The following is a 20,594-nucleotide window of genomic DNA, read 5'->3' on the forward strand; positions in this document are numbered from 1 at the left end:
ATCCCTCAACGTAACCAAGACCAAGGAGATGATTATGGACTACAGGAAAAGGAGGACTGAGCATGCCCCCATTCTCATCGACAGGGCTGTAGTGGAGCAGGTTAAGAGCTTCAAATTCCTTGGTGTCCACATCAACAACAAACTAGAATGGTCCAAACACACCAAGACAGTCGTGAAGAGGGCAAGACAAAGTCTATTCCCCCTCAGAAAACTAAAAAGATTTGGCATGGGTCCTGAGATCCTCAAAAGGTTCTACAGCTGCAACATCGAGAGCATCCTGGCCTGGTACGGCAGTGATGCAACCTCGAACCGCAAGGCACTTCAGAGGGTAGTGCGTACGGCCCAGTACATCACTGGGGCAAAGCTGCCTGCCATCCAGGACCTCTACACCAGGCTGTGTCAGAGGAAGGTCCTGAAAATTGTCAAAGACCCCAGCCACCCCAGTCATACACTGTTCTCTCTACTACCGCATGGCAAGCGGTACCAGACTGCCAAGTCTAGGACAAAAAGGCTTCTCAACAGTTTTTTGCCCCCAAGCCATAAGACTCCTGAACAGGTAACCAATGGTTACCCAGACTATTTGCATTGTGTGCCACCCCCCAAACACTTTTTTACGCTGCTGCTACTCTCTGTTAATCTTATATGCATTGTCACTTGTCACTATACATTAATGTACATACTACCTCAATTGGCCTGACCAACCAGTGCTCCCACAGTGCTCCCACACATTGGCTAACCAGGCAATCTGCATTGTGTCCCACCACCCGCCAACCCCACTTTTTACGCTACTGCTACTGTCTGTTCATCATATGTGCATAGTCACTTTAACCATACCCACATGTACATAGCACCTCAATAAGCCTGACTAACCGGTGTCTGTATATAGCCTTGCTACTCTTATTTTCAAATGTCTTTTTACTGTGGTTTTATTTCTTTACTTACCTACACACACATACTTTTTCCCCTCCACACTATTGGTTAGAACCTGTAAGTAAGAATACACCTGTTGTATTCGGCACACGTGACAAATAAACTTTGATTTGAACACAAAGTACATCATGGTGTGTGATTTATACAGGTGTACTGGGGATTTATTGCATAATGGCATATACAGTGCACACGGAAACTATTCAGACCACTTGACTTTTTCCACATTTTGTTACATTACAGCATTATTCAGACCGTTTACTCAGTAGTTTGTTGAAGCACCTTTGGCAGCGATTACAGCCTTGAGTCTTCTTGGGTATGACGCTACAAGCTTGGCACACCTGTATTTGGAGAGATTCTTCTATTCTTCTTCTCTGCAGATGGATGTGGAGCGTCGCGGCAGAGCTATTTTCAGGTCTCCAGAGATGTTTGATTGGGTCAAGTCCAGGCTCTGGCTGGGTCACTCAAAGACATTCAGGGACTTGTCCTGAAGCCACTCCTGCGTTGTCTTGGCTCTGTGCTCAGGGTCGTTTCCTGTTGGATGGTGAACCTTTGCCAAAGTCCGAGGTCCTGGGCGCTCTGGAGCAGGTTTTCATCAAGGATCTCTCTGTACTTTGCTCTGTTCATCTTTCCCTCGATCCTGACAAGTCTCATTGTCCCTGCTGCTGAAAAACATCCCCACAGCATGATGCTGCCACCACCATGCTTCACTGTAGGAATGGTGCCAGGTTTCTTTCAGACGTGACGCTTAGCATTCAGGCCAAAGGGTTCAATCTTGGTTTCATCAGACCAGAGATTCTGAGAGTCTTTAGGTGCATTTTGTGAAACTCCAAGCAGGCTGTCATGTGCCTTTTACTGGCTTCCGTCTGGCCACTCTATCATAAAGCCCTGATTGGTGGTGTGCTGCAGAGATGGTTGTCCTTCTGGAAGATTCTCCCATCTCCACGGAGGTATTTTGGAGCTCTGTCAGAGGGACCATCGGGCTCTTGGTCACCAAGGTCCTTCTCCCCCGATTGCTCAGTTTGGCCAGGCGGTCAGCTCTAGGAAGAGTCTTGGTGGTTCCAAACTTCTTCCATTTAAGAATGATGGAGGCCACTGTGTTTTTTGGGACCTTCAATGCTGCAAACATTTTTGGGTACCCTTCCCCAGATCTGTGACTCAACACAATCCTATGTCTGAACTTAACAGACTATTCCTTCGAACTCATGGCTTTGCTTTTGCTCAGACATGCACTGTTAACTGTGGGACCTTATATAGACAGGTGTGTGCCTTTCCAAATCATGTCCAATCAATTGCATTTACCACAGCTGGAAACATCCCAAGGATGATCAATGGAAACAGGAGGCACCTGAGCTCAATTTCAAGTTTCATAGCAAAAAGTCTGAATACTTATGCAAATAAGGTATTTCAGGTTTTTTTATATACTTTGAAAAAAATTATGGGGTATTGTGTGTAGATTGATGAGGAACATGTTTAATTTAATTAATTTTAGAATAAGGTTGTAACATAACAGTGTGGAAAAAGGCAAGGGGTCTGAATACTTTCCGAAATTACTGTATGTTCCTGTTGCTGGAGGCGTCTATCATTACGCAGCTGTCACGAATAGCGATTTGACCACACAGGCCATAGCCACGGACGCACCCACCTACATCACCACAGACTCTGGTGGTTATCTTTGAGCAGGGCAAAGCTGCTGAGATGACTGCAGGAGCACACCGTGTGGGTGGAGTTAGACATCACATACACAGATTTGCAGATGTTATTGCAGGTGCAGCGAAATGCTTGTGTTTCTAGCTCCAACAGAGCAGTAATACCAAGCAATAAAATAAAAAACAATACACACATAATCCATAAATAAATATTAAATAAATTATATAGGATTAGACATGACTGGAACACAGTACATACATAAAACACTATTAAAGTGACCAGTGTTCAATGACTATGTACAGTTGAAATCAGAAGTTTACATACACTTAGGTTGGAGTCATTAAAACTAGTTTTTCATCCACTCCACAGATTTCTTGTTAACAAATTATAGTTTTGGCAAGTCGGTTAAGACATCTACTTTGTGCATGACACAAGTCATTTTTCCAACAATTGTTTACAGACAGATTATTTCACTTATAATTCACTGTATCAGAATTCCAGTGGATCAGAAGTTTACATACACTAATTTAACATTGCCTTTAAACAGCTTGGAAAATTCCAGAAAAGGATGTCATGGCTTTAGAAGCATCTGGTAGGCTAATTTACATCATTTGAGTCAATTGGACTTGTGGATCTATTTCAAGGCCTACCTTCAAGCCCAGTGCCTCTTTGCTTGACATCATGGGAATATCAAAAGAAACCAGCCAAGACCTCAGAAAAAAAATTGTAGACCTCCACAAGTCTGTTTCATCCTTGGGAGCAATTTCCAAACGCCTGAAGGTACCACTTTCACCAGTACAAACAATAATATGCAAGTATTAATACCATGGGACCACGCAGCCATCATACCGCTCAGGAAGGAGACGCGTTCTGTCTCCTAGAGATGAACGTACTTTGGTGCGAAAAGTGTAAATCAATTGCAGAACAAAAGCAAAGGACCTTGTGAAGATGCTGGCGGAAACAGGTACAAAAGTATCTATATCCCCATAAAACAAGTCCAGTATCGAGATAACCTGAAAGGCCACCCAGCAAAGAAGAATCCACTGCTCCAAAACCGCCATAAAAAGCTTATCCACAGGCTCATCAAGATCCACACACCAAGTGAATCCAGGGAAACATCTACACAATTTTCATCCAATCAGTTTCAGTTTGCAAAACAATTCCCTCATTTTCCTGCTGCTTAGTCATTCTGTATGGTCAGAGGCAGGAGGAATAGAGTAACTCACACGTTTCAATGTTTCAATCCAAACAAGTAGTGTCTTTGTCATGCAAAGGTTTCTGCTTTATACTTGATGAAAAGACGAGTCATTGAGTTTCTCATGCCTACAAGTAACCACAGGTTAACCATCTTTTTCCATCAACATCCGTTACATTTTGTAATTTTTCATCTGAGTGAGGAAGTCTCCTGATATAGCATTTCCACCTAGTGAGCTGATGTTAGAATTTGGTCTGAATTGACCTGCCTGGTCAACAATGTTTCATAAAAAACCTTGCGGGTGTAAATTCACAATGCTGAGTCACAACACTCATGCACACTGAGCATATTGTATCACCCAAAGTCATATGCATATGTAATAGCTATCACCTTCCAATAACTGTCATATTCCCATTAAGTTACCAATAAAATTGAACTCGTGACTTTTCAATTAATGTCAAAGACAAAACTTTATTGTTTTTGAGAAAACACAGTTAGAGACCACACACATATGTTAAATCATATTAAATAAGTCAAAAATACTTTTTTTGTTGACAGAAGAGTTCAAATAATAGGTTCAAACTTCAAAACAGACTCATTAACACTCAGAATACATCTCCCATCCAAACTGTTTCCATAAAATACTAGAGCAAGTCATAGAAATCATCACTCGTCTCTACACTCAAGACCTCTCTACCAGTAGAATCTCATCACCTTTCACACACAACACACACTTTTTATATTAAGATGGAATATGACCTCAATACACAGACAAAAGAGCACGCACGCACGCACACACACACACACACACACACACTCAATAGAGATGAGAAAATAAATTTCTTACAGCAAAAAACAATGTACAGCAAAACAATAATTATTTTTTGCCTCCGGTTAGAGATGGGATGCTACATTTAAAAGGTTAAGTCCCCTCCAAATCTCAAACCGTTATCATTTCACCATTTCTCTTCAAATATTTAGTACCAACGCATGGTTAACATGGGCTCAAATGGCTACAGTGGCGACAGTGGAGAAGTATGGGCTATTTCATTGTGTGCAATGTTGCATAATCTTGCTGGCTGACATATTATTATAAACTATTGATTAGCATGTGCCTGACTGAACTGTATATGTAATGGAAATGGCTGATCTGCTATCTTCCCCTGGGTTCTTCACTACCACCATGGGCATGAAGTGAACGCGTTTTTTTGCTGAGCCGGGATGAGTGCAGAGACAGTGGCCCAGTTGTGGTCACACCTCAGTGACACTGCACTGACCGTCAGGGCTGCGTGAGCGCACAGTAAGGCCTCTGCTAGAGGACCCACCACCAGGTGGCAGTCTGTCAGGCTGGACCTCCCTGAGCCACCGCTGTAGGAGTCTGTATCTGGTCCTCCGTCGAACGCCTACTTCTCGTCCCCTCCTCTCCCTGTCCCACCCCTGGCCTACCTCATCACCACCACCATCCTCATCCTCACTGCTACCAGATGCTGACTCGTACGCCTGGCTCATGCTTAAAGCTACCTCTTCATCCTCTTCTTCCCCCTCTGGTTGGCTGATGATGAGCTGGGACAGAGAGTCTTCCAGGGAGATGAAGGCTGGGGTGGCAGGGTGGGCCCCCAGGACTGTAGGGGGTCTGACAGGTGGAGCTGGGATGAGAACCCCTGAGCGACCTGCCTGTGACCGTCCAGTCACATCCTCCCCGTCAGCAGAGCTTGACCGCTCCACTGTCGCTGTTGTGACCAGAACAGCTGCCATGGCAACTACTGGTGGGGCGGAGTCAGGGTCCAGTCTGAGTCCGGCTACACCCTTTTTGGGAATGTCCACCATATCACGCTTCATGCGTCGGCGGCGACCGTGCTCGTTGCGGCGGTACTGCACCATGTTCTCCAGGTCAGCCACGTACAGGAAGCCAGCAATCAGCATCTCGGCACGCTTCCTGCCCTTGGCCAAGGCGTCCTCCAGCTCACGGCTGGTCCTCTCGTCATACTGCCACCATCCATTCCTCCCCTCGTAGTACCAGGCATTGTCTCCCCCAGCGTTCCTCGGCCCGGCTCCTCCTCGCCCCCCTGCAGCTGCTGCATTCAGCTCCTCTGGGGACAGCAGGGTGGGATGCTCCAGGAAGTCCTCAGGTACTTCCTGTCTGCAGAGAGCACAGCGCTTGCTGTGCCAGGAGGCTCCTTTAACGCAAAGGAAGCAGAAGACGTGGCAGCAGGGCAGGCGAACCGGGTAAACACAGGTCTGGAGGCAGATGGCACACTCCGGCAAGGGGTTGGCCGAAGGTTTAGGGGAGGTGGGGGAGTCACCAGTACAGGCGTCCCCTCCATCTTCCACCTTAGAGGACACAGAGTCCACAGTGTGGTCTACCTCACCACAGCTCGCCATGCTGAGGGGGGAGACAGATCATTAAGCTAATGCTGAGAGACAGAAAGACAGATCATTAAGCTAATGCTGAGAAACAGAAAGACAGATCGTTAAGCTAATGCTGAGAGACATAAAAAGACAGATCGTTAAGCTAATGCTGAGAGACATAAAGACAGATCGTTAAGCTAATGATGAGACACAGAAAAAAGCAGATCATTAAGCTAATGCTGAGAGACATAAAGACAGATCGTTAAGCTAATGCTGAGAGACATAAAGACAGATTGTTAAGCTAATGATGAGACACAGAAAAAAGCAGATCATTAAGCTAATGCTGAGAGACATAAAGACAGATCGTTAAGCTAATGCTGAGACACAAAAAGACAGATCGTTAAGCTAATGTTGAGACACAGAAAAAGACAGATCATTAAGCTAATGCTGAGACACAGAAAAAGACAGATCGTTAAGATAATGCTGAGACACAGAAAAAGACAGATCGTTAAGCTAATGCTGAGACACAGAAAAAGAGATCATTAAGCTAATGCTGAGACACAGAAAAAGACAGACCGTTAAGCTAATGCTGAGACACAGAAAAAGAGATCATTAAGCTAATGCTGTGACACAGAAAAAGACAGTCCTGCGGACTAATTTTAAGCAATATTCTCAGCTCCCAGTTGAACAAAATCACATACAAGCTGTCACGAGAGACTCAATTAGCAATATGCCTAAATATCTAAAATGTGAATTTCAGATGTTTTAGCTGGCTAGAATATTTTGTGTCAATCATATTGCCCTAATTACTATGATGGAAAAAAATGAACTACTTACTCTCTCAAGCGCAGTTACTGGGATGACATCAGGGTCAATTCTGTATTCTCTCAAAGTTCCTCTCTATGGAAGAAAATATTGTTGAAAAGAGACAAGACTCAGGAGTCTGTTTAATCCCACGTTTCCCAAAGAGATAAAAACACGGGTTAGCTATAATTAGAGAGGGTATGTTGCTATAACGTTAGCCATCTTGCTAATCTAAAGCGAACAGGACAATAACCATAAAGAACATAGCTAGCTACTAAATACACACATCAATAGTATGATGTCGCCATCAAACTAGTTAGCTTCTGTACAGTAGCCATTTCTTGTTGACAAGTTTTGCTTTCGAATTACTGTTAGCTTCGGAGGCCACAGTTGTCAGTGACACACCGCTTGACTGTCTTCTACCTCGAGCGTATTTCCTCCACACTCACCTGTCATGAATAGCGTTTGACCATCGCTCAGTGATGTTTTTAGATCAGTCGCAAATTATTGATCGCTTTCGACCTATAAACGCTAGCTAATCACTAAAATATCTTCTACCAAAACAAAGCAAAATACTGACGTTCCTGCTCCTTCCGTGTATTCATACACGTAACGGGATGACGTTGCGTGGTCTGTCTGCCACCTCAAGCTTCGGAGGAGGTTGATCATACAGAATATCGTGTGGGTGGTTTTATTTGTCAGCTTCTCCTCGTGGCTGTGACCTCATGTATTATTGCTTGCGTATAACATGTGGGTGCTTATATTTGTCCTGTTTCACACATGTACAAGTGTGTCAGCTAGTATATGCATGTGTGAAATGGAAATGTGTTTTTTGATATCCCAACTCCCTGAGGGGTGTCTCAGGGAAGAATAGGAGAATAGGGTCACGGCCAGCCATTATCAGAAACGAACATGGAGCAATCAAGTTTAAGTGCCTTGCTCAAGGGCACATCGAGCTATTGAAAACTCTAGGCAGCATTATGCGTTCTTACAGTTCTCAGGCATTAGCTTTGCCCACAACTGCCTCATGTGAACTACAATCCCGACACTGTGTTTTAACGTTTTCCTCGCTTGCAATACCGCTTTTGAAACATATGGCCCTTATCTTTAATCAGCGAGAAAGTATCCTTCAACTAAAAAAGTTACACTTACAGTAGCAGTTTTGCACAGATCCATACAGCTATGGGTGTCTCCAACCGAAAAAACTACACTTCCCGAGTTGCACATGTACATTACACACAGGTGTTCGGGTCTGTTTTCCCTAAACAAGCGCTGTAACATGGCGGTATGAGAACACTAACCCTAACTGTACCAATGTGTGTATAAATTTAACCTTGTATTTTTTTCCTGCTATGGAAGATAAGGTCCTTATGCTGCCAATAACGTACAGCAAGCGACGCTTGTTACTGTTCAGATTGAGCATCCCCGTACAGAACACGCCTTAGTCAAATGACTCTTATGTGTAATGTAATGGAACTGAGTCATGATCAAGGGCTAGGGGCACATCGACAGATTTTTCACTTTTGTCGGATTAGGGATTTGAACGCTCCAACCGCTAGGCTACCTGCCGCCTTAATGTAGGAGAAAATGTATAAAACATATTGTATATAATTTGTTTTATTTAGCTAGCTATAGACATCTTTGGAGTAGGCTTTCCACCTAACGTTTTTTGGTTAATTTTTTAAAAAATTCAGTCATGTTTGTGAAGACAATATACTGTAATTTACTATCAAATCACCTACAAACATTTTATGTAGGTCTATAACAATGATTGCAATCATGAAAAGGAATCAATAGTTTTCAATTTGACTTGCTATACAGAGAAATGCTACACATGTAGAACAAGTGGGCTAGCCACCATCATGATAGAAACAAAAACAACTAATTAGAATAACACACTTTGCTTTTTGAACACTGCTCAATTCAGTCCATATCAAGTTAGTGACCTTTTCCTGGAATGGATCGTGTGGGTGACATGTCGTAATGAACAGAAAAATGTTGAACACAAAATTCTAGAGCAGATGATAATGTTATCTTCTCCAAGGTCTCTCAACCAAGGCAGGTCAACAGCTGGTCACAAACATAGAGGAATAAATTGTTGCACACTGTTCCTGACAAGAAACGACTGATGTTCAGGCAATGGAGGTCTCTCTTTCAAACCAGTTAATCCAGTCCTCCTGTCCTTCCATCCTGTTTTGGATCACATCTGCCACTTGCTATTATTTTGCTCCCACCAATGATCTTGCATCAATGTTCTGTTGGCCTAATGCCTTTGCCATCTGATCTTCCTGTGGAAAGGGAAAGGACAATGCAAGATGTGTGAAAACTGAAATAAGTCTAACATTTCACTTTGATCACCAGTATACCTGGACTCGGTCTCCTTTTGATGACACATTTCCTCCACTCTTTGACTTTGGGGCAGGGGTCGCCGTACAGGGTGGGGTGCCGTAGGACCTCTCGTCTTCGTACCTCCACAAAATTCCTGTAGTCCCTCCCTCTCCGAAAGCAGAGACCCCAGGCTCCCCATTCTCCCACCTGACAGTGTACTGAGAGAGAGATGGGGGGCATGACATTGTAGGGTAGATAGATACACAAAATGTACACTCAAATTTGCATTGTAGAGTGATCGATCAATGATCTATTGGGATGGCTGGAATGGCATGTACAGAGATGGGGGAACACAGAGAGTCACTAACCTTGAGAAATGCACTCCATGAGCTGTCTATCAGGCTCAAACCCCCCTGGGCAGGTATGATGGCACTGGCCATGCAGGAGGTACAGTCCTGCTCTACACCTGGTGCAGGTGTTCCTCGTCACACACACCTCACAGTCCACTAGACAATCTGGGACGGAGGGACATAGACGTTAGAGACACATTTCTATATAGATCTCTCTCCCTACTGTAAATATGTACTTTATATGTCTTCTTCCACAATGTGTGATTTTGATGCATCCAAGCCCAGATTCTTGGCTGACCAATACTGGATCTTATTAGTCTTATTACCAGACTTTGAACACATTATGACTATGAAGGAAGATCACAGTTCAGCTGTAGTGTAATAGACTTACCATTGCACTCTCTTAGTGCAGCGTTTGGGGTCAGGCCCTCGGGGCAGCTGTTCTCACACCTCCCTCTGTACAGGTAGTGGCCCTGGTGACAGTGAGTGCAGAAGTTCCTGTTGAAGCAGGAAACACAGTCCTCCCTGCACTCTGAGACACAGACAGGGACCATGGTTAGAGTGGATACATGCTCAGGGCATTACACTGTGTATGACATTATTATCACAACACTCCATGAGAGTGTCGGTGTTGTTCATCCATCACATGACTCACTGGTGCATGTGTTGACATGTGGGGAGCGTGTCCCATAGTGACCTCTGGGGCAGGATAGCAGACAGGTCCCCCTCTCCCGCATCCCATCATGCTTCAAGTGGAAGAAGAGGCGGGGCTTACAGGACAGGCAGCCGTTTAACGCTGAGCATGTCAGGCAGCCAGCATGACACAACCTGCTCACAACTAAGCCACCTGGAGAGAAGAGCTGGTGTTATGGCTGTGTGTGTCTGTCTCTCTCGCTCTTTCACTCACACACGTGTGCATGTGTTCCGGCATAAGAGAGGATGCAGTTACATGTCTTGAGCACGTGCATGTGAAATTTGGTCAAACTTGAATCCCATACAACTTCAGTCTTTTTTGGAAGACCTACATTATCACAAATCATTATGCTCTCCACTCAATGTATACAGCCAACCTCATAAACCTGAGTAGTGACTTACTATACCTGGCACATTAATGTTCCCAGAATAGGATCAGGAGGTTTATCAAACCCTCAGCCAAACTTTACAATGTTCACATAGTAAGCCAACGCATATAAACCATGAAAATATATGACCGCATTGTTCCCGGAAAGTACAATTTACTGCACCCACATAGTAATGTCCATGCTTTCACACATGTATGAAGAGGAGTTGACTGTGCGTATAATTACGCAGAACAGGTGTCCGCATTTCAATCAGGTCCCATCAAAATGTGTCGGTTGACTACTTACGTCTGTGTCGTGGATGTCTTGAGAAATATTGTCCATTAATAAGATCCAAGAAGTGCAGAATCCAAATCAGAAATGGTAACCAAATTAGCATTTTTACCCTCTTTGGAATTAAGGTTCTTTGTCCAACAGCTAAGACACCTTTTGATGTAAATAAAATACCTGAAAAATATTTTTTCCCCCAGAATTGTGTTAAAAGAACATCATCCACAATTGTCCCAACCCCAGTATGCACGCTGGAGAACAAATCTGTTTTCCAGAAGAAAAATACAAGAAAAATTCCATGAAATCACCCATGCCGTCAGAATCCATAAGGAATGAAAACATCTCAGAACATCATGATAGTCTCACCTCAAACCTAATGCAAGGTTTTGGGTTAGCAGCGAGTTTGCTTTCTCCCCCTCTCTCAGTCTCACTCACAAACTCATTTTCTCACACACATACACGTGTTCTCAATGCAAAAGTTGTCATATTCAAGTAAGCACTTCAAGTAGACCTATTAACTTGTATTGTCCTGTTGAGTCTGCTTCACCTACTTGGGATTCTCCTCATCTGCATAGATACCTTCATCATTCCACAGCCACATGTCTTCTCCCATTCTAATGAAAAGAGGATGACTGGGTGACTATGTGTAAGAAATATGTCAGTGCATTTGGTTTCATTTAAAACAGAGGAGCATAAGTGCACTTGTGAGTCACCTCACAGATTTTACACCGGGCACTCTGTCAATGTCACCCTGGCAGCTTGAATTGAGTGAAAAAATATAAACTTCAAAAAGAAGCCGGATTCCCCTTGTATCTACATTTCTGACAATACATTGCTGACTGAAAGCTTGACGACTTTTCCCTGAAGTTTATGCCCCAAAACTATGCCGTGACTGTGTGTTTCAGATGAACTCAGAAGTGAATGTTACCAGAAAACTAAAACCAAACTCTCAAATACAGAGCGACTTTCTAACGTCCGACAAGAAAACAAAACAAAGCTGAAGAACAGATAGGACAGGAAGGTGTCAGAAAGCATCAACCATTGTCATTTCTGTTCGCTATGGGTAACAGGCAAAAGCCACACACACTTCCAAAGGGATAATTGTTTGGAATCCCAGTTTACATTATGGCCTGGGAACCACAAACCGATGCAAAAACCACCCAACAGACTTGCCTTTGTGTCTTTTACATAGAAGTGTTCTCTCGCTCAGAAACTCTTAATTTTTTTTATGACTATCAGCTAATATCCTGTTTACTTCACCTAGAGCTCATCTGAACAACACAATGTATTTATTGTCTGTTGTTAGCTAGATGGACACCATAGTGCTTTTTTTGAATGTGCATTTCAGCAGGGGAGGGGGAGATTGATAACATCTCATCTAAAGTTCTACTTCTGGTTTCTGGAAAAATGTCAAAAATGGTATCAGAGGGAGCATTCATGGGGTTGACGTTGCAGCGGATTTATCTGTTGAGACAAAAGCCAAAGACGCTGCTAGACTGGAGCTGGATGAGTCTAAGACCAAATTGAAAACAGGTTCTCCTATACACACACACATTTTTACATTAAAGAAAATTACTACTTTATTTCCCCAGTGAAATTACAGAAATGTTCACATGTTGTTCCCTCAAGGACAAGATAACACTGATAATAAGACAAAACAGAACAGAGCTCCCTCTTCTAGCTGTATAAATATGCTTTCATGCAGTGTTGGGAAAATCATGTTTTTGCCTTTCCAGTTCCCACTGAATATCACTTTAAAAAAAATTTTTTTACCCTACATCTGCATCTGGACCCTGAACATGAGCTGCTCTCCTGTAAGTGTCTTACTGGAGCAGCGTGCAGGAGCTGATGACAGTAAGGGGAGCCATGTGAATCTGTGGGTCAGTGACAGTAAGGCTAGGTAGCCCACGGGTGGGTGGGCTGTCACAGGCAGACAATGTGACTGTCGGGGTCAGAGGGGTGGGGTTCCACACCCAGAAACCCCCCTACATCACTGGAACACCAGATCAGATTCAGAGGAAAACAAATCGCTAGAGAGGGAGGCAAATCAACCCAGCTGTGGGTGGAGGGGGGGGGGGGCAACATAAATGAAGATGTCTTACACAGGCAGTTAACCATTGAAAACAATTGTCAGTTCCGGTCTACTTAAGGGGTGGCTCTCCCAAAGACACCAACATAATAGCAGCCGGGTCTGGTCTACTTAGTTCATTGACTAGAACAAATGAGTGAGATGTCTGCTTAGATTGGGCCTTAGATTGTTGGTTTTCTGCACTGGCTTTAATGTCAACCAATAAAATATAATTATGCATGAGGATGAGCAGGCATAGCATTAAAAACAGAAACTTGATGCATCTGTCCATTAGTATAATTACAGTGCATTTTTTCCTCAATGTTATTCTCATAATGAACCTGATTATAACAATGTAGAAACGTAACATCCCTACAGCAGACCACCTAAAGGGCTCTATAAGATCACTACCAGATAAGTGTCTTCTTGAGCAATTTGATAGGAAAGTGAACACATACCACACATGTCAAGTGTCATGGCTTCTGAAAACCCTGTGATAAAAGATGAGCGAGATAACATCTCGACACGCGAATAATGTATGTAGTAGCGTGAAGAGGTGAGGAATTTGGGAGAAGTCTTGGCGGCAGGCCAATGCTTAGTGAACAGTCTGAAGCATTCAGCCTGAAGCTCTGACCACCGTGACAAACTGTTGGGGAAAGAAGATGGAGGCCTGAGATAGACAAGGCTCTAGGCCAGGGGTATTCAAAGCTTACCGTATGAGGAGGACTGCTGGCTATTGTGCCCGATAATTAATTGCACCCACCTGGTGTCCCATGTTTAAACCAGTCCCTGATTAGACAGGAACTAGCTTTGAGGTTCCGATTTTAATTTGGAGGGCTCTCCAGCATTTCATTAATACTACATCTTTATAACAGAGAACCTGATAAAGGCACTGGGTGAATATCACTCCTCTCAAAATATAAAGAGGCACATTTCTCTGACAGGGGACTAAAATAGTATGACAGGAAACAAACTCTCGTCAGCTTGATGGAACATGGCAGGGGCGACTAGGACTACACCAAAGAGATTTACAGGACACACCATTTAATTGGACAGCATACAAAAGTGTTCCAAAATACTCTGCATTGTACAAATTCTAAATGGCAGACAAAACAGATGAAATGCAAAACAGATAAAGACTAGCGACTGAAAAAGAAGTAAAGACTAAAGATTCAAACTAAAGGAAATCAAACAAAACACAGGTTAAATTTATAATTCAGACAAATTTGACTTTAAAAAAGCCTGGTAAATCGGTTGTTGAATCGTGTTCTAGAAAGGTCTCTCCACTTCACCCTCTGGCTCGTTTCAGAAGTTTCTAAGGAAAGACGATCAAAACATCATTGACATTTTAAAAGTAGCATGATAAGATGCTGTTTTTCACATTCAAAGTCATGAAACATAACTCTATGACAAATTAACTTAAGGAATAGGACATCTACAAATGTAGGATATCCTACATGACTCACTATGATGATGTCTGTCATGTCTATACAGCAACCACAGGAATTTGCCCCTCTGTCTATAAAGGATTCAAGAAAAAGGCAACATTTCAATAACCTCATTTACATCGTTCTGATCTGAAAACCCAAGGTAGCCCAATATTAGATGTTTGATTAATGATTTCATTATTTAATGAGACTAGGTCTAAGGGCATTCCATAGTGACTGCATTCAACATAAGTCATGGTCCAATGACCGTACCTGCTAGCAGCATGTGTCCCCGGTCCAAAGCTAGATTCTATAATCGGTAGACGGTTCTATTAAATCCAGTTTTTAGATGCTTACGCTCCAAAATCTAATATGGATGTTAATGTTAGTTTTTCGCTTTGCGCACACCGGTCTGTTATCTAATAAAGGCAAAACAGGCAGGTAGTCATTGGACCATGAGTTATCTGACCAGGGTTGCCATGTCCACAGTTTTTCCGCAATTGGGCTATTTTGAAAACGATGTTATGAAAATGTTTTGGTCACAGTTTTTTTTTTTTAGCTACTTTTAAATTACACCATGGCATATCCCTTTCTGGGGGGGGGGGGTGTCTGTGTGTTTGGAGAGAGGGCTGCAGCATGCAGCTGAGTCACAAGTGAGAGGAGAACAGCACGCGCACACACATCATGGCAAGTAAGAAAGAAAGTACTAGCTAGCTAATATGGAGCCACATATTGGATAAATGTGGCAACTCTTGCTGGAGCAACATCTTTTGGGCCTAGTTTTCAGTTGTCATTGGGCTAGACATTTTAACTAAACCTGGCAACAGTCACTATGGAAAGCACTTAGACCTCATTCTTATTGGTATATTGGCGATCACACAATTGAATGTGAATCCCGCCACCTACTATGCAGGATGAAAACAGGATTCCACCAAAAAACTGAACTACCAAATAGTAAATACATCAGCCAACTTTGTTAAAAATAAATCAAACAGATCCCTACATAGGCTCAAGGGGAACCTGGGAGAGCATGTCTTCCGGCACCAGTACCCCTTGCAAGTCTTTCGATGTAAAATCTTTGTCTCAAAATCTTTCCTGCTGCAGCCACAATAATGTCTAGTTTCTTCAACTTCTTTGAGACTTGTGCAGTACAGATTACAACTGTGGCAATGAATGTAACAAAATCCACCTTTCGTCTGGCAGTAAACATTGACTACAGGCTGTGTTGTATCCAATACCATCTCTTCACTTGCACCACTTGTTTTCTCAATTCTTTTAAAAATTGCCGCCACATAGGAGTTTCGATTGACCGCTAACTTTTGCCACCTCAATTTCTTCACCCTTACAGGGCACTCCAGGAACTCAGGATCCCACCACAATTGCAACACCATCATCCTTTTACACACCTTTCTTCAGTATACTCTGTTTGTCTGCACATACTTGAAACATGGCCCAATCCTTTACAATTCTTAACACTACAATACAAAAGCTCTTACAGCATACCTTACATTACCAAGCTTCACATGCGTAGGTGTTTGCTCTTTATCAAAAAACAACAGGACCAACAGACTATCTTTCTCCATTCACCCAGGGGGTCAGACGCTGGGCACCAACCACACCAGGAATTCTCTTCAGGTATTTAACCTGAACATCCGACGTCACCCTTGAGATGACTCCTTTGACGGGTGCGCTACTCCGAGGTTCAAAACTTCTGTTGTCCGGACTCTTCTGAGGCCCACTGCAGTCTTCCTCTGTTCTTCAACAGCGGCCGGCTGCAACAGAGCCTGGGTGCGAACCCAGAGTCTCTGGTGGCACTGCGATGCTGTGCCCTGGACCACTGTGCCACCTGGGAGGCCCCGCAACAGACCCTTTACAATGAAGATCTGTGAAGTTATTTGGATTTTAACTAATTATCTTTGAAAGACAAGGTCCTGAAAAAGGGATGTTTCTTTTTTGCTGAGTTTATATGGACACTTAACCATCATGGTGCTTTTTAATGGTAAGTTTACAAACATTGGTTGTGGTAAGTATAACTGAAATTTGGTAAGTGTGGAAATAAGTATAGCAAGTTATAATTGTAATGGCTTAGCAGATCATAAAAAAAGATGATACATTTTTACACAACTAAAACAGAAAGAATATAATATCTATTGTTTATAGGAAAAACTCTTTCTACAAATATAGATGAGGTTGGGTGGAAAAAGGATGGAGGGAGAAATATATTTTTTGTCATAGGCAAAGAAACTCAAAAGGGGTGATTATACTAATTAATACAAATTTTGATCCGATTGTGCAGATCTGCAAAGAAGATGGAAAATTTCAAAGATGGTATTGGACCAAAAACAGATTTGGCTTATTAAATCTATATGGGCCAAATAATGATGATCCACACTTTTTTGAATATATATATATATACACACACTGGGGCAAAAAAAGTATTTAGTCAGCCACCAATTGTGCAAGTACTCCCACTTAAAAAGATGAGAGAGGCCTGTAATCTTCATCATAGGTACACTTCAACTATGACAGACAAAATGTATGCAACCCAAAATGTAAAATAATAAATAATGGTTACTTCTCAGAAAGTATTGAGATTAAGAGGAGTCAAACAAGGCTGTCCGTTGTCTCCATATCTATTTATTATTGCTAGCAATTAATATTAGATCGAACAAGAACATCAAGGGGTTAGAAATCCAGGGGATAAAAATGCCGATGATTCTAGTTTTGACTTAAATCTGCAATCTGGATCCCTGTCTCATTGAAGATCTTGGTCACTTTTCTAGCCTCTCTGGATTAAAACCGAATTATGACAGGTGTACCATATTACGTATTGGATCATTAACAAATACAGTGTTTACATTAAAGTTTACCAATAAAATGGGCAGATGGTGAAGTAGACATACTTGGTATTTACATCTCAAACAACGTAACAATTAATTTCAATAGAAAGTTAGCAAAAATTGATAAGATTCTGCAACCATGATGAGGTAAATACTCGTCTATTTATGGAAAAATCACACTCTTTGGTCCTATCACAGTTTACTTACTTACTAATGGCACTGCCTACTCCAGATGACTCGTTTTTTAAATCATATGAGCAAAAACTATTTCATTTTATTTGAAATAGTAAGCCAGACAACTAAACATACCTATTTATATAATGAATATGAGTTTGGGGGGCTAAAATGATTCAATATTGAAGCTCTAAACCTCCCATTAAAAGCTTCCCTCATACATAAAGTATACTTAATCCCAAAATGGTTCTCTAGTAGATTCTTAAAGGCTCATCCTTTGTTCAAAAATGGCCATTTTGTTTCAAGTATCGCTCTTTCTTAAACAAGCCATACAAAGCTGGTTACAATTTCATCTTTATCCTCCAGAAAAGATAGAACAAATGTTATAGTTAAATTCAAGTATACTGATTAATAAAAAAAAACATGTATTATATTTGTTACTGATATTATGAATAGAAACAGAGTAGTTATCAAATATATTTGGGAATATCTGTTCAATCCAAATGTACAACCAGTTGATTGCAGCACTACCACAAAAATGGAGGGGGCAAATGGAAAAGGGAGAAGGCAGGGAATTGTTTGCCTGCCCAATATTAAAGATACAAATAGAAAAATATACCAGTTTCATCTGAGGACAAAATGTTGACAGACAAGGTGCACAATAAATGGGAGGAGCTTTTTGATTTGACCAATTCCATGGCATATGGTTTATGAACTGGTGCAAAATAACTACACTTGATTCAACACTTAGAGTTTTTCAATTTAAATTATATAAAATTCTTGCCAACAACAGAATGCTATATATATGGGGCATACAACAATCTCAGCTCTGTAGAGTTTGCTGCGAAGAGACAGAATCAATAGTTCATTTATTCTGGTATTGCCCTGATGTAGCTTATTTCTGGTCACAGGTTCAGGAATGGTTTAAAAATCACAACCTGCAATTAAAATTAACCTTACAAGTAACAGTATTGGGCGATTTGGAAAGCATTGGTCAGTCAATACATAATACTCATAGGAAAGGTTATCTTAACTCACAATCTGTGGATAAAATACGATTAGAAAGGTTCAAACATTTTGTAAAACAGCACAATTAAAAAAAATATATGACACCTGAAAACCAAACCAGGGTGATAGGTGGGATGCGCTGAGAGTGGCTGAGGGGCGGGTTTAAAGAGCTGAGGTCTATGGTGATAGGTGGGATGCGCTGAGAGTGGCTGAGGGTTGGGTTTAAAGAGCTGAGGTCTATGGTGATAGGTGGGATGGGCTGAGAGTGGCTGAGGGTTGGGTTTAAAGAGCTGAGGTCTATGGTGATAGGCGGGATGGGCTGAGAGTAGCTGAGGGTTGGGTTTAAAGAGCTGAGGTCTATGGTGATAGGTGGGATGGGCTGAGAATGGCTGAGGGGCGGGTTTAAAGAGTTTGTTTGGTAATGTATTGTTATGTGATTGCTTTATATAAAAGTATGTAACATATGTAACGTGTATGTATATGTAGCAAAAAAGCTGTAAAAAACAAAACAAAGATATTTGTCCTCTGAAGCGGGGTGGTGGAGGGGTTAATAAAAACAAATCTTCCCCAGGTCGTTGCTGTAAATGAGAATGTGTTCAGTCAATTTACCTGGTAAAAATGTAAAATAAAAACATTAAAATTAAATAAATGTTGCACTGAGCCATGCATTCGGAAAACCACATCAGTGTCCGACTTTTGGTTGTAGCAGATGCACCTCCCCCGACTTCACTCCTAGACTTTCTCCTTTAGTCGGTTGGTTCAAATATAGCAGTCAAACAAGCCCATTGTGTCCATTTTACAGTAGCATAATCAGACGAAGGTGTAATCCAGACACGTCACAGGGGCTTTAAAACTGAAGCACCCGTTTAGAACGTTTGCTCACCACCATATATGGTAGTGAGATGAAGTCCTGTCGTGGGTATTGGAAAAGGATGGAACTCGATGAAACTGGGCCGACATCCTGCTCATTTTCTAAATCGATGAAACATCTGATCTCAATACATTTCTGTTCCCAAAACTAGAATCTGTTGGAACACAGTGTATTAAGTTGTATAAACTTGACTTTTTCTTAAGTGGTTTATAAGAAGTGCAAGACCAAATTGAGTTTGTGCACACGCGCACTTCAGAGGGTTTCCTAACGGAAATATGCAAATACATGCTATTGGATCTGCTTAGGTCGTACATGGCTTCCCTACCTCGTTGCTTGTTCTGCCCACTCTGCCTCATTTGCTCCCACTGTAAACGACAGAGATTAACTATCTTGGGTTAGTTATAAATATATTCTTGATAGACTTCTTGATGGGGCACAATGTACTATGCATTTCCAATGTTCTGACGTCTACAAGGCCATTCTTTGGTAATCATAGGGCTATGACGCCCCCATGTGGCCACAATAATTGGAGTCAGCGCACAAGGAAGGCAGACAATGGCTTATTTACCATATACATGATAATGAAAAAGAGTTAGAGCAAAATGCCGAGGATTAGCGTGTTATATAATTAGTCTTTATCATCAAAACAATTGTTCATCATTAGACTGTCTGTCTGCAATTATACCCACATTGGTAATAATATGTAACAAGGTATAGAAATAACCCCAAAGTAATATATAGCACAACATACCTACTAGTGCAGGGATAGGGAACAAGATGTTTTCTCCACCTAGAAAAACGATCAAATCTGAGCACAAAAGGCCCTTTAATGTTATTTCCTTTGTTGCTCTCTGAAAGAAGAGAGAAAGTGTTGTTCCACATTAAAGCGTGAGTTTGTGTCAGTGGGCCACACACATTTCCCTTAAATTTGGTGCACAAATTTGTTTACTTCCCTGTAGTGAGCATTTCTCCTTTGCCAAGATAATCCATCCACCTGAAAGGCGTGGCATATCAAGAAACTGATTAAACATGATCATTACACAGGTGCACCTTGTACTTGGGACAATAAAAGGCCACTCTAAAACACAATGCCATAATGTCTCTAGTTTTGAGGGAGCGTGCAATTGGCATGCTGTCTGCACTAATGTCCACCAAAGCTGTTGCCTGAGAATTGAATGTTAATTTCTTTACCATAAGTCACTTCCATTGTTTTAGAGAATTAGGCAGTACATCCAACCGGCCTCACAACTGCAC

At 42.0% G+C, this 20,594-nt stretch overlaps 2 protein-coding genes and 1 long non-coding RNA gene across 4 annotated transcripts; all 3 read right to left on the minus strand.

Annotated features, from left to right (window-relative positions):
- Window positions 1-4,212: 4,212 nt before the first annotated feature.
- Window positions 4,213-7,581, minus strand: LOC123995679 (E3 ubiquitin-protein ligase rnf146-like). The gene is made up of 3 exons (XM_046299338.1): window positions 7,375-7,581; window positions 6,959-7,021; window positions 4,213-6,155 (listed from the first exon to the last, which is right to left on the minus strand). The coding sequence occupies exon 3, from the start codon at window positions 6,152-6,154 to the stop codon at window positions 5,024-5,026; it is 1,131 nt and encodes a 376-aa protein (XP_046155294.1). The 5' UTR covers window position 6,155; window positions 6,959-7,021; window positions 7,375-7,581; the 3' UTR covers window positions 4,213-5,023.
- A 947-nt stretch (window positions 7,582-8,528) lies between these two features.
- On the minus strand, window positions 8,529-11,526 carry LOC123994357 (R-spondin-3-like). Its single transcript, XM_046296863.1, has 6 exons — window positions 10,971-11,526; window positions 10,259-10,450; window positions 9,995-10,135; window positions 9,622-9,768; window positions 9,292-9,471; window positions 8,529-9,213 (listed from the first exon to the last, which is right to left on the minus strand). The coding sequence occupies exons 1-6, from the start codon at window positions 11,059-11,061 to the stop codon at window positions 9,173-9,175; spliced, it is 792 nt and encodes a 263-aa protein (XP_046152819.1). The 5' UTR covers window positions 11,062-11,526; the 3' UTR covers window positions 8,529-9,172.
- Window positions 11,527-13,116: 1,590 nt separating this feature from the next.
- Window positions 13,117-20,299, minus strand: LOC123995962. 2 transcript variants are annotated; one of them, XR_006831925.1, is made up of 4 exons: window positions 20,092-20,299; window positions 19,666-19,705; window positions 14,487-14,539; window positions 13,117-14,335 (listed from the first exon to the last, which is right to left on the minus strand). It is a non-coding gene; the product is annotated as an uncharacterized LOC123995962 (long non-coding RNA). The 2 variants fall into 2 exon arrangements; XR_006831924.1 differs by having other exon boundaries at window positions 19,666-19,725.
- Between the last annotated feature and the right edge of the window lie 295 nt (window positions 20,300-20,594).

The sequence above is a fragment of the Oncorhynchus gorbuscha genome, linkage group LG14 (assembly GCF_021184085.1).
Source record: "Oncorhynchus gorbuscha isolate QuinsamMale2020 ecotype Even-year linkage group LG14, OgorEven_v1.0, whole genome shotgun sequence".
NCBI lineage: Eukaryota > Metazoa > Chordata > Actinopteri > Salmoniformes > Salmonidae > Oncorhynchus > Oncorhynchus gorbuscha.

Coding starts and splice junctions, on each gene's coding strand:
- LOC123995679 (XM_046299338.1), bottom strand. CDS start 6,154: ATGGCGAGCTGTGGTGAGGTAGACCACACTGTGGACTCTGTGTCCTCT.
- LOC123994357 (XM_046296863.1), bottom strand. CDS start 11,061: ATGCTAATTTGGTTACCATTTCTGATTTGGATTCTGCACTTCTTGGAT. Junction 10,451..10,970: donor AAGACATCCACGACACAGAC/GTAAGTAGTCAA, acceptor TCTTCTCTCCAG/GTGGCTTAGTTGTGAGCAGG. Junction 9,769..9,994: donor TGCACTAAGAGAGTGCAATG/GTAAGTCTATTA, acceptor CCTCCGTCCCAG/ATTGTCTAGTGGACTGTGAG.